At 46.0% G+C, this 13,725-nt stretch overlaps 1 protein-coding gene across 2 annotated transcripts in view; it reads right to left on the reverse strand.

Moving 5' to 3' along the window:
* Positions 1 to 3,595: 3,595 nt before the first annotated feature.
* LOC106605704 (hormone-sensitive lipase) overlaps positions 3,596 to 13,725 on the reverse strand; it is a 41,892-nt gene continuing 31,762 nt past the window's right edge. For both annotated transcript variants that reach the window (XM_045718694.1, XM_045718695.1), the window contains 6 exons: positions 12,277 to 12,421; positions 11,367 to 11,594; positions 11,069 to 11,227; positions 9,800 to 10,002; positions 8,910 to 9,176; positions 3,596 to 8,759 (listed from right to left, as the gene is read on the reverse strand). In XM_045718694.1, the coding sequence (XP_045574650.1) occupies positions 8,358 to 8,759; positions 8,910 to 9,176; positions 9,800 to 10,002; positions 11,069 to 11,227; positions 11,367 to 11,594; positions 12,277 to 12,421 (1,404 nt within the window). In that variant the 3' untranslated portion in view covers positions 3,596 to 8,357. The remainder of the gene's footprint in view (positions 8,760 to 8,909; positions 9,177 to 9,799; positions 10,003 to 11,068; positions 11,228 to 11,366; positions 11,595 to 12,276; positions 12,422 to 13,725) is intronic.

Below are 13,725 nucleotides of genomic sequence, written 5' to 3' on the forward strand. Positions count from 1 at the left end.
TCTCGCAAGAGAACTCTCCTCGGTTATCGTCACAGCCGTGTAGATCCCCCGCAAGTGGATACCAAGACGGCCATCAAAGAACTTCACTGGATTTTATGCAAACTGAAAACCATATATCCTGAGGCTGCATTTATTGTAGCTGGGGATTTTAACAAAGCTAATTTGAGAACACTGCTGTGGAAATTCTATCAGGATATCGATTGCAGTACACGAGCAAGTAACACGCTCGACCGTTGCAACTCTAACTTCCGCTATGCATACAAGGCCCTCCCTTGCCCTCCTTTTGACAAATCCGACCATGACTCCATCTTGTTGCTCCCCTCCTACAGGCAGAAACTAAAACAGGAAGCGCCCGTGCTTAGGTCTATCCAACGCTGGTCTGACCAATCGGATTCCACGCTTCAAGATTGCTTTGGTCACGTGGACTGGGATATATTCCAGATAGCCTCAGACAATAACATTGACGTATTCGCTGACGCGGTGAGCGAGCTTATAAGGAAGTGTATAGGAGATGTTGTACCCACTGTGACTATTAAAACCTTCCCTAACCAGAAATCGTGGATTGATGGTAACATTCGCACAAAACTGAAAGCACGTACCACCGCATTTAATCATGGCAAGGTGACTGGAAACATGGCCAAATACAAACAGTGTAGATATTCCCGCCGTAAGGCAATCAAACAAGCAAAGCGTCAGTATAGAGACAAAGTGGAGTCGCAATTCAACGGCTCAAACACAAGATGTGGCAGGGTCCACAGACAATCAAGGATTACAAAAAGGAAACCATTCCCGTCGTGGACATCGACGTCTTGCTTCCAGACAAATTAAACAACTTCTTTGCGCGCTTTGAGGACAATACAGTCTTTGACGCAGCCCGCTACCAAAGACTGTGGGCTCTCCTTCACCGTGGCCGACATGAGTAAAACATTTAAACGTGGTAACCCTCTCAAAGCTGCCGGCCCAGACGGCATCCCTAACCGCATCCTCAGAGCATGCACAGACCAGCTGGTGTGTTTACGGACATATTCAATCAATCCTTATCCCTGTCTGCTGTCCTCACATGCTTCAAGATGACCACCATTGTTCCTGTTCCCAAGAAAGCTAAGGTAACTGAACTAAATGACTTAACGCCCTGTAGCATTCACTTCTGTCATCATGAAGTGCTTTGAGAGACTAGTCAATGATCATATCACCTCCACCCTACCGGTCACCCTAGACCCACTCCAATTTGCTTACCGCCCCAATAGGTCCACAGATGACGCAATCACACTGCCCTATCCCATCTGGACAAGAGGAATACCTATGTAAGAATGCTGTTCATTGACTACATCTCAGCATTCATTACCGTAGTACCCTCCAAACTCATCAAGCTTGAGACCCTGGGTCTCGACCCCGCCCCTGTGCAACTGGGTCCTGGACTTCCTGACAGGCCGCCCACAGGTGGTGAAGGTAGGAAACAACATCTCCACTCCGCTGATCCTTAACACTGGGGCCCCACAAGGGTGTGTTCTCAGCCCCCTCCAGTACTCCCTGTTCACCCATGGCTGCGTGGCCATGCACGCCTCCAACTCAATCATCAAGTTTTCAGACGACACTACAGTGGTAGGCTTGATTACCAACAATGACGAGACAGCCTACAGGGAGGAGATCAGAGACCTGGCCGGGTGGTGCCAGAATAACAACCTATCCCTCAACGTAACCAAGACTAAGGAGATGATTGTAGACTACAGGAAAAGGAGGACCGAGCACGGCCCCATTCTCATCGACGGGGCTGTAGTGGAGCAGGTTGAGAGCTTCAAGTTCCTTGGCGTCCACATCACCAACAAACTAGAAAGGTCCAAACACACCAAGACAGTCGTGATGAGGGCACGACAAAGCCTATTCCCCCTCAGGAAACTAAAAAGTTTTGGCATGGGTCCTCAGATCCTGAAAAGGTTCTACAGCTGCAACATCGAGAGCATCCTGACTGGTTGCATCACTTCCTGGTACGGCAACTGCTCGGCCTCCAACTGCAAGGCACTACAGAGGGTAGTGTGTACGGCCCAGTACATCACTGGGGCTAAGCTGCCTGCCATCCAGGACCTCTACACCAGGTCGTGTCAGAGGAAGGCCCTAAAAATTGTCAAAGACCCCAGCCACCCCAGTCATAGACTGTTCTCTCTACTACCGCATGGCAAGCGGTACCGGAGTGCCAAGTCTAGGACCAAAAGGCTCTCAACAGTTTTTTGTTTTTTTTTACCCCCAAGCCATGACTCCTGAACAGGTAATCAAATGGCTACCTGGACAATTTGCATTGTGTGACCCCCCCCCCATCCCTCTTTTACGCTGCTGCTACTCTCGGTTTATAATATATGCATAGTCACTTTAACAATACATTCATGTACATACTTCCTCAATTATACCGACTAACCGGTGTCCCCGCACATTGGCTACCTGGACTGCCAGGTAGCCAATGTTTCCCACCACCCGCCAACCCCTCTTTTACGCTACTGCTACTCTGTTTATCATATATGCATAGCCACTTTAACCATACCGACTAACCGGTGCCTGTATATAGCCTCGCTACTGTTATTTTTATTTCTTAACTTATCTATTGTTCATCTAATACCTTTTTTTTTACTTAAAAATTGAGCGGTTGGTTAGAGCCTGTAAGTAAGTATTTCACTGTAAAGTCCACACCTGTTGTATTTGGCGTACGTGACAAATACACTTAAATTTGATTTGAAATGGTCCACACACACACAGACAGTGTGGTGAAGAAGTTACAACAGGGCCTCTTCAAACTCAGGAGGCTGGAAAAATGTGTCTTGTCACCGAAAACCCCACTAACTTTTACAGGTGCACAATTGAGAGCATCCTGTCGGGCTTTATCACCACCTGGTATGGCAACTGCACCGCTCACAACCGCAGGGCTCTCCAGAGGGTGGTGCGGTCTGCACAACCGGGGGAAAGAGAAGAGTATGGAGAAGGGAAGGAACTGCTCATGATCCAACGCATACCACCTCATCTGTGAATCATGGTGGAGGTAGTGTTATGGAGTGGACATGTATGGCTGCCAATGGAACTGGTTCCCTTGTATTTATTGATGTGATTGCTAACAAAAGCAGCAGGATGAATTCTGAAGTGTTTAGGGCTATAAAACATGCTGTAATTCCTACACCGTTCACCCAATTTGAAAGCCTGCAACTTCAGCTCATCTTGTTTCCATTCAAATAAATCCATTGTGGTGGCGTACAGAGCCAAAATTATAATAACTCGGCCAATGTACAAATATTTATAGACCTGACTGTGTCAGTCAGATTGATAAACAGAATAAGCTTGTTGAAACAGCCTTGTAATTATGTTTAAGATTTGAATGACAGGTAATGGATTTACCCATAGGTCACAAAATGTCTGTTGCCCCAATTCCGTATTTCAACTTCGAAATAAATACGGATGGAACACGTTTGGGAGAATATATTTATTCCCAAAAAAATGAACAGAGGGAAAACAAGGGTTACAAGAGACAAAAATACTCAATGCATATGTGAAACATTCAACCAATCCTGTAAAGAGACATTACAGGAGTCAAAAATAAAATAAATGGAATAACAAGTGAAAGTAAAAAATATCTATACAGGATATATTTTATTTTTGTAATATAGATTCATCTTTTTTATTCACATGGTTGCACTTGTGGTGTTGTAAAATAAAAAACAAGTAAACTTCAAAACATTTTCTTCCAGTCTATGGCTTTGTGTAGGTTTTAATAAAATAGTCATCTTAAATAGCTCTATATTAACCACAGTATCTTGTTCCATAAAGTGCAAACAGAGAGCTACTATGCAGATCTCAATGACACAGCTACCAGGACACACAGACATCAACCCAGGCCAAAATGTCTGTTACTAATGTCAATGACAGTGATAGCAAGTTTCATATAAAACTACACGCAATCTTTGGTTCTGTTTCAAGCCTTAATCTAACATACACTTTATCACACAGGTGGTATTGTCTAAGTCAGGGGTTCGCAAACGTTTTGGGTCTGGGGAGGGGACCCCTTTTGTGATAGCAAATTTATCAGGATCCCCTCATAATCATAACTCGAGTGCGATAAAAATAGTCTACAAAGAGTTATGACTTCCGCAGTTTATGGCTGAACGAACCAAGTCTCGGGCCTGGGGAAAGAACATTTCAAAGGGCCCGCCTGTTGGCATCGGAGTGAAAATGTTGCAATTCTCAAGCAAATTACTGCTTTAAAGGTAATATCCTGCAATCGACACTGCCATGAGGCAGAGAGAAAACTGCAGTTTAAAGCTTAAAGTGCATTTATGTACAACAACAAAAACATTTTTGGGGGGGAAATAGCTGAGTTGAAAAATGTATAATTGGTGAAATTTGTCTGGCTGCGGATGCCCGGCAGTATCTCTACAGAACCCCTGGTCTAAGTGGGACAAAATAATAAAGAAAAACATTTCCTATAAAGAAGAACACATTCTGCAAAGCAGGCAGTCGAGGTCATTTCTAGTCAAGGAAATGATTCTCAAGTGACCAGATTGCCTAGAGCATTGTGGAATCTACACAAACTAAGTGGTATGCCGTCTGCTAAATGACCAAATGTAAATGGAAAATAGCCTTGCATAACTCTAGCCTCAGGGATGATCGAAAGCATTTCAACCAAGACCAAATTTTAGATTGAAAAACAGACATGGCTCAGCAAAGACAGGAGATAAAACCTAGTAAAGGATGCTGGTGCGTTACTGCATAGCTGTGTGTAGGGTAACATTTGACCAGGTACTTGACCTTAACAGCTTTTAGATATGTTGAATAATAGGCTTTTCACACTGCATGTTTCATGTTAGCCTAGAGCTAAAGATATCCCGGGCTAAGAGATGTTGAATCCAGTATAAATAGCCTATACATGAGGGAAATGGTTGATGTACAATCAAAACACATAAAGCCACATTAAATTACTCCACACTACTTCAGCCATTTTGCATTTCAAGACCCAAAAGAGGTGCATACTGCCCAAAACAACTAGGAACTCGGAAATTCTCCGACTTCCGAGCATTCAAAACAACTGGGAACTCGAGGGAGAAAAAAAAAGCGATCTCCGACAACCTTCATCCAACTCGGAATCTTGGGCCTCTTTCTAGAACTCCGACTTTGCGACCTGAAGATCACTCACGTCATGATTTGACCATTTTTCCAAGCTCCAAGTTGTTTTGAACGCAGCAACATGCACACAAATGCATGATGCATCAATCCTCTAGAGGCATAGAAACAGTGGTTGGCCCACATATGGAGGGAGGCCATGTTCCAATGCTCTCAAATGGCTCCTTACCTTTCCTGACAACCAATAGGAGAGGACTAGGAAGGTGAAAACAAGACGGCGGTAACCTCACGAGACCAACTGATGGGCTAGCACCATGCCATGGATTTCTCCTGTGTGGTGCCCTCCTCTCAGATCAGGTGAAGGATTGGTAGCCATTAAAAGAGCAGCTTATTGCACTGTGACCCATATAAAATCATTTATTGTGACCCATCAAGAAAACAAGAGCAATGTTTCTGACCAGGACCTGGTCTAAAGCCACAACCCAAATAAAAAGGATTTGGTCATAAACCACCAAGCGGTTCTAACCCACCATTACACAGCTCCATAGATGGGTCAGAGGGCTGTACTAGCCTTGCTCATTGGGGGCGCTAGTAGTCTATAGGAGCCATTCAGGGCATCCCATAGGGCCTGGAGTGGTGCTGGTTGGGTGTGGGGTTATGATATCTACTCTGGCAATGGAGACGCCAGGCTACTAAATCTCAATATGCATGATCAGTCATGTTGCTAGAGCACAATGAGAACTGTATTCATCAAGGACCTAGTAATGGATGGCTGACAGAATGCATGTTAAATGGGATCTCAGAAGTCCTGCTTGGCTAACCAATAGTGTACTGTACAACACCCATGAGATTCAGGGGCTTGGGTTGCAACTCATGGTCCCATACACCCACGTGCTGCTTTACTGCTACAATTAAAAACACAATCATGTTTCAAAGATGGTAGATGTTCCACCCACACAAGCACTGACAAACACGTGCAATGTTAGAGTCATTGATACACATACAGAATCCACTTACCAGACACTCACACGGGCACTAAACACAGACAGACACACGAAACACACATTTACACTTAACTTACAATGAAAAAGTGTGAAATGATCATAACCAGCAACCATTAAACACAAGACTTCTAAAAACAAGAACCGTGAAGGTATTCAAGGGAATCACTTAACAGGTCTTTTCATTTCTATCAGCCTGCCTCAAAATGCTGCAATAAGCACTGGCAGCAAACAGGACACAGAATCATAAAGTAGATAATGACCTTGTGCTGGATAAACCCTGCTCGTCTGGTGGGGGGAGAATGTGAATCATTCTTTCTCAACAAGCTAGACAGAGGCCATATCAAGTATCAGATTCAGTAAAACGTAGTAGCAGCATCAGCCCCTGAGTATTTGCACAGGGTAAAGATGGTGTAGAACACACAGATTATCAGTCAGCCACTGAGTATTTGCACGGGGTAAAGATGGTGTAGAACACACAGATTATCAGTCAGCCACTGAGTATTTGCACGGGGTAAAGATGGTGTAGAACACACAGATTATCAGTCAGCCACTGTAGAATGTCCTAAAGAAAGACATTCTCTAACTAGAGAAGTCACCTGTTCAGTGAGTATGAGCTCACTATCAGGCTTGTTCTAGATTCTCCTGCTCGCTCGGTACAGGCTGTTGGAGCAGAATGGATCCTGTGTGATTTGGACAGAGATGCAGAAATGGGTCAGCAAGCAGGACGTCCCCTGGCTCAAGGGCTGTGGCAGTGTAACGCACTGCATCCTGGGATAGAGGGCTGCGTTTTTGGCAGTCAGTGCAGTGATGTACAGATATAGTATGAAGAGATGGGCAGTGGATCTGTCTGCTTCAGGCTTTCGTATTGAAGTTATTCACTGTGCAAATAGAGAAAGGATTTCCAGTCTTTTAAAAAACATCTGCTTCTAAAGCCAGTCTATAGACAGCTAAGTGATTTATATTAGATGGCAACAAAGGCTGAGCACAAGAGACTTAAAATCATAAGACGTAATTACTTGGCGTCAATAAAATTGATCAAATCAAAAATGACTGACTTGATGCTTTGCCCCCACAACAGTGACTTAAATCCAACACAATATCATCATCATTGCTCCACTGAATCCTGTTGATTGCACTGATCAATGAAAATGCAGCTATAATATTGCATTAGCTATTCATGATTGGCTAGTTATAATATATCCGTTTAAAAGAAAGCCCAGCATATAGAAATTATATTGGCCTCATAATATCAACCCTCAGCCAAATCTCACTATGAGGAGACTGGTTGGGTGGGTAACGGCTAACTGACCACTAGTCACTACAGTGAGTGTGGTAGAGGTTAACATTTGGCTACTTTGAACAACTAGGAATGAGCAGCCACAGAGTATGGCACTACACAGCTAGGAACATAACTTAGCATCCACCTCACAATATGCTCTTAAAAGCCTTGAACAAACAGGTATAACTATAATCCAGGGTAAAAAAAAAAATACAATATGAGTATACACACACAATAAATACAAATAAGAAGGAATACTATGGCATAATAAGAGCAATTATGGATAACAATTTCTGTGGAATTTCAAGGTACTACGAAATCCTTCCAGTTTCTAAGTTTGTTGTTTTTAGCACGGCAGCGTCCTATTGATGGGCCAATCAGCAGAGTAAGTGACCGAACAGCGGCAGTATTCACAACCAACTAGTTTAACAGACCTCAGAGTTCTACAGTTATTAAGCTTGATTTAGAGTGGCTCCCTAAAAGACAAGTGGCCATTAAGTTGTGATGGCACTATGTAGGCGCTCATTGCACATCTACCACTATCTGATTAGTGACTGGAATAGTCTTCTATAGGGAGATGGATCGACCATTCACCACAACGCTCTGTGCTGTTTGATAATGTCCAGGCTCCAAACTCACAGTTCTACACCAAGCACAATGCAGCAGACCAAAAGGCAAAGTGGTTTAGTGTGTGTGTGTGTGTGTTCAACCAGTATGGGCAACATGTCGCTGCGCATGGTGCTAAACAGCAATTGAGAGTTTGAAAGCTGAAGAGGTTGCATTCAGTACTTGCTGTCCTTCTCTCTATCCATGGGTGCTTCATTCTGTCTCTCCAAAACTGGGCACTCTACCAACTCCTTCTGCATATCCTCCTCCTGCTGTTTTTCCTTCGCTCTATTCTCTTCTCCTCTCCCAAATCTCCCCCTTTTAAATCCTTTGACAAACAGCACTCTTCGTCTAGCAAACCCCTGATTATGCCTTTATCCCATGACATTATTGTTGTTCTGTGCTGCCACGCCAACTAACCCCTCCCCATCTGGAACTAGAGCCCCTCCCCTGGCAACCAGCAGCTCCTCCTCCTGAATGGGTGCTGCAAAGAGTTTCTCTGGGTCACCCTTGGCAACAGAGGAAGCACGGCGATTGGTCCTTTCCAGCTTGCGGTGCATACGCGGCTCCTGGGGCGAGTCCTTCTGGTCAAAGACGTCCCTGATTCTGTCGACGCAGACGTTAGCCGCTTCCCTAGTCTCCCTGGAGAGCTGTGATAGGCTGAGAAAGCCGTGGGGGAGGTCGTCCACCACACACAGGGTGACTGGCTGATCTACGTTCCTCAGGCGCTTGGCAAACATCACAGAGTCATCCAGCATGGGGTCTAGCGCACAGGCCTAGGGGGAGAAGGAGAGATAAAACAACAGAGTCAAAGAGGATATTATAGGATCAAGTAAAACATTATAATTGATGGAAAAGACCCAAAAAGGATTGGGACAAGCCAGTCCTCAACTCCATTTCCCTCCCACCACCTTCCTCCCTCTCACCACTAGGTGTATGGGGGGCAGTCCTCTCAGCATGCTGTCGGGGGCCAGTAGAGGAGACATGTAGGGGTTCCTGATGACAGGCGAGGTGGCCAGCTTCATCTCAGCCAGCCGCTCAGAACGCAGCGGTTCGAAGCCCAGGGGGAACTCCCGAGGGTGCTCCAGCACCACGCCCTCCTCCCCCTCAGGGGGCGCTATGGCAACAGAAGACAGAGCATCCGACATGGACACCACCACCTCTTTGGAGAGGAAGAAGCTCACGTTGTCAGGCTGGAGGGGTACAGGAAAAATAGATTACCATGGAAATACATAAGTTAACACTAGTCTAAGACCAGGACTGTGGAAACCTGATGATACTGGATCATACTGATGGGTCTTTCCGTTGGGACCAGACACTTGTTCTAAGAATCTACAAGCCTCAAGTATATTTTTTCCCCATTTCAAATCACAGGAACAAACATTGACATGTTTCACTGCGACAGTTCTTCATTATTCCCCCTGTAGACAGAGGCATTCATACTGGCTTTAAAGAAACACAGATTATCCCCATACTGACACACTAGAGGTTACACTCAGACACACAGTTCTGCCTGCCTCCACCAGTTAAATCTGTGGAGGAGGGAACAAGACAAGCAGCTTGATCACCATCTATTTGCATAAATGATTCAGAGAGGCTTAGTTAAGACAAACACCAACAATTCAGTGACAAGTGTGTCTGAAGTTGTTGTAAAAGTAGTAAGGATGAAGCTGCCACACTGATCTGAAGTCAGTTTAACACACACACACACACACCACCCCCCCCCACCCCACCCCAAAAATGGTCAGGGTTCAGATTTGGGGAGGGTAATCTGATCCTACATCTGTTATTAAGGGAAACTCAGTGAGTATCATACTGTGGGTTCGGGGAACACCATTGCATTGTAGGCAGGTGTGGTGGGGGCAGCGGCAGGGGTGTTGTTGGCGTGGCCTGCCAGGCTCTTCAGAGACTCTCTCCTCAGGGAGAAGTCCGAGGGATGCTCAGGGGGCTCGGGGGGGTCCGAGTGGGGCGAGCTGATGGATGCCTCAGTCACACTCTTCCTCACTGACGAAGACACGTCTGAAGAAGAGAGAGAAGAGAAAGTCATTGACAAACCAAAATAAGACAGAGTGAGAGTGAGAGACAGACTGAGGCCATTATGGACCAGGGAAACATCAATGAAGACATGATTGGAGGACGGTGAGAAGAGGCGGGAGTGAGGGACGTGTGGTTATCGGGAGATGGATAATAAAAGCTAGAACCATTAGATACTACATTCATTTTTGGACTAATAAATTATTGATAGTTGAAGAATATAACTTAAAAATGCCTTGTGAGCTTAGTTCAACTGTCAAACCCCATCAGAACCCCACAATCTTATTTCACCCCAATGTTTGTAAATGATATAAATGTAAACTAACACCGTAAAGCTTTAAAACATGATTAAAACTACAATTGTTATCACATGGGTTGTAAGTCCTTCCATCCATAGCCATATACAGTTTGAATTTGAGTGGTTACATTGCTCCAGGCCCATCCCTCAGCTTTTTACCAAAACAGAGGCGAGGTGCCCACTTTGTTATCGTTTCAACTGCGGATTCTAGCTTTAAGCAATAATGGTGTTATTACGATATGATCTCCCTGTCACAACACAGCTGTAAGCGGTGTCATGGCTTGTCTGTTCTCAAAGCTGTACTCACTGAGCTCTTCTATTAATAATGAACTCCCCATCATGGCCTTTAATAATGTACAGCTCCCAATGACACAGTCATTAGTCTGGCCAACAGCTGCTGGGTGGCAGGTAACATGGTGACTCCTGGAATAGTCTGCTTACTGCAGGGTTTCAACACAATTAGTGGTGAGAGCCTTCTGTGGCCTGAGACGAAGCAGTGAACTGATATGTATAGATGAGGGTGTGACGTAACAGGGTGGTGGCCGTGGGTGATTGATTGGTTAATTAGATGTTAACTATGGATATCAATTTCAATACAAATCCTACATACATGGCCATTCCGGTAATAGGAAAATATTATTTCACCTCAGTCAGACACAAAGATGCGTGAACACAAGTACATACATACCCTCTCACCACAAGACACACACCCCAGACCCTCTCCAACACACACACACACACAGGTGTACCTACCTGTTGATGACGTGGTAGCGGCTCTGTTGGGGTCCAGTAGGGAGTGGATCCAGTTGGAAGCTCCCTGTTTGAAGTCTCTGAGCAGCAGGGCCGTGTCTCTCCTCACCATGCTCAGAGTGCTCACCTTCTCCACCCGCTTCTCCGCCTGGGGCTCCTCACCTGGGGGAGAGGATGGGGAGGGAGGGAGGGAGGGGGGAAATGTGGTACCCATCATACCAGCATTGATTGGCATACACAAACACCACGCACTACACTCAGGGGCAGTAAATCATCTCTGCTCCCTCTCACACAGCCGTACCTGCGTAGGCGCTGAGACACCTGGAGAGCACACTGAGGGGCAGTAGGGGGTCGAAGAGGGTGAGCAGGCGGGAGGGCGAGGCGTAGGCGGTGAGCAGGATGGCAGGGTAGGCAGCTACGATGCCATCAGGCATTCGCACACCATGAGACGCAGCGCGCATCGATGTTGTAATACACAGGTTACCACCAGCACTGTCACCGGCCAGACACACATTCTCCCCCGTCCAACCTGAGAGCGAGGAGAGTCAGAAGATTGAGGCGAGAGAGAGAGAAAGAGGGAGAGAAAGGAGAAAAGCTGACTAAAATCCCACTCTGTGCCCGTGTCTATATGGGGCGATGTTTAATCCTGTCCCACAATGTTTTATAATTGAGACATAAGTTGAGACTATGACCTTCAGCTGAGTGAGTTCCAAGTTTTTAGCTTTCTATCATAATATTCTATTAGGTACCAGGAAGTATCCATGGTAAATATTGAGATCATTGGGAATAAAGCCCCCCTGAAAAAACAGGCATGTCTATTTACATATACACAGCATCAAAATGTTGTCAAAGACATTTTCCACTCTGGGATATTAAAGATCATTCTATTCTAAGATAAAGTGGTAGTAGTGTGTTGTCCTACCCAGCAGTAGGGTTAGATAAAGTGGTAGTGGTGTGTTGTCCTACCCAGCAGTAGGGTTAGATAAAGTGGTAGTAGTGTGTTGTCCTACCCAGCAGTAGGGTTAGATAAAGTGGTAGTAGTGTGTTGTCCTACCCAGCAGTAGGGTTAGATAAAGTGGTAGTAGTGTGTTGTCCTACCCAGCAGGTGGTGGTTCTTGATGGCCCAGCAGTAGGGTTAGATAAAGTGGTAGTAGTGTGCTGTCCTACCCAGCAGTAGGGTTAGATAAAGTGGTAGTAGTGTGTTGTCCTACCCAGCAGGTGGTGGTTCTTGATGGCCCAGCAGTAGGCGTAGAAGCAGTCCTCCAGGGCCCTGGGGAAGGGGGCTTCAGGGGCCAGAGAGTAGTCCACAGACAGGATGGGCACACCAAGGTCCTGAGACCAGCTCTTCAGGTATGGCTGAGAGAGAAAGGGGGTGAAAGGAGTGAGTTTACTATAGATGGTGCAACCCCCTACCAGGGCAGGCAAGAGAGCTGTTTGCAGTTCTGAATGCTTCCTAGTGCCCCCTAGCTAGCTTTACAGGAGGTGGTGTTGGGAAGGATAGGAGAAGAGGTCCTGGTATCAGATTCCCACCGTGCAGGTTCTGTAATGGTGAACGACCAACCCAACCGTACACTGCCGAACTCCAGTGGCGGCTTGGTAATTCTGTTATGAAAATATCAGGTATGTGCACTGTGCTCACAAACGCAACATGACAACCTTGCTCTCACTACACAGGGGTGGTGTTAACCCATTGTTGCTATGCAATTTGATGTCATGGTAGCTAAGTGATTAGCATTCTTAGAAACATACTTTTCAGATCAATCGTCCTTAGAATATTTGCTTTTATTATTAGAACCTTGTGCGGTCATCAAGTACTTAGCTAAGTCAGAGAGCATACATCTGACAATAAATCTAATCTGACAATATTAGTCTGCCCTCTACAGAAGTTTCTCTCCTGTCCTTCGAACACCTCTCCTCTTCTCTCTAAGCATCGGTGACAGTGTCAGTAGTGACAGCTCCGCCTCTCTAAACAATACACACAGAGCCTCACCTCAGTGGCCCATGACTGGATGTGACCACATCACACTGCCAGACACCACCTCAACACCATCCCTGGGAATCTGCCCTGCTCTCTTAAAGCCACGCTGTCATAGCGGATCCCAGTCTGGCACCGCTGACATGTGTGGTGTGGTGTGGCGTGTGTGCGCCTGCGTGTCAATTTGAAAGATCGCCATTGTCCGTACATGATGCGTTTTGACACCCGTCAGCACCGCTGGCCAGAGCTGACAATCACAAGGTTTGCCAGCGGCCCCCATATAGAGAGATGAATGCCCACAGTACAACAGGCGGCGTCTAAACTGTCCTGATGAGAGGTGTGTGTGGAAAGTATGCCCACGGGGGGGGCACACCTATTCATAACCTTGCAGATCATCCCCTACTGCCGGGGTTACAGGGAATAGTAGTTCCACTCCTCTGCAGAGACAGGCACTGTGGTTAATCTGCTTCTGGGCTAGCACCTCTGACACACACTTGAGTGATTAAGTTGTGGCCCATCCATTAATGGGGGTCTGGATCAAGATCAAGACTTCTGCCCTCACACTACACCGCTCCCTCTGTGTGAGAGCTTCAGCCCTCAGACACTATCCATCTCCCTGAACACTCCAGGAGGAGGAGTGAAGGTGGCAGGAGGGGAAAAAGTGAAAAATGGAGACACACCACAG

This window comes from Salmo salar, chromosome ssa05 (genome assembly GCF_905237065.1).
Source record: "Salmo salar chromosome ssa05, Ssal_v3.1, whole genome shotgun sequence".
NCBI lineage: Eukaryota > Metazoa > Chordata > Actinopteri > Salmoniformes > Salmonidae > Salmo > Salmo salar.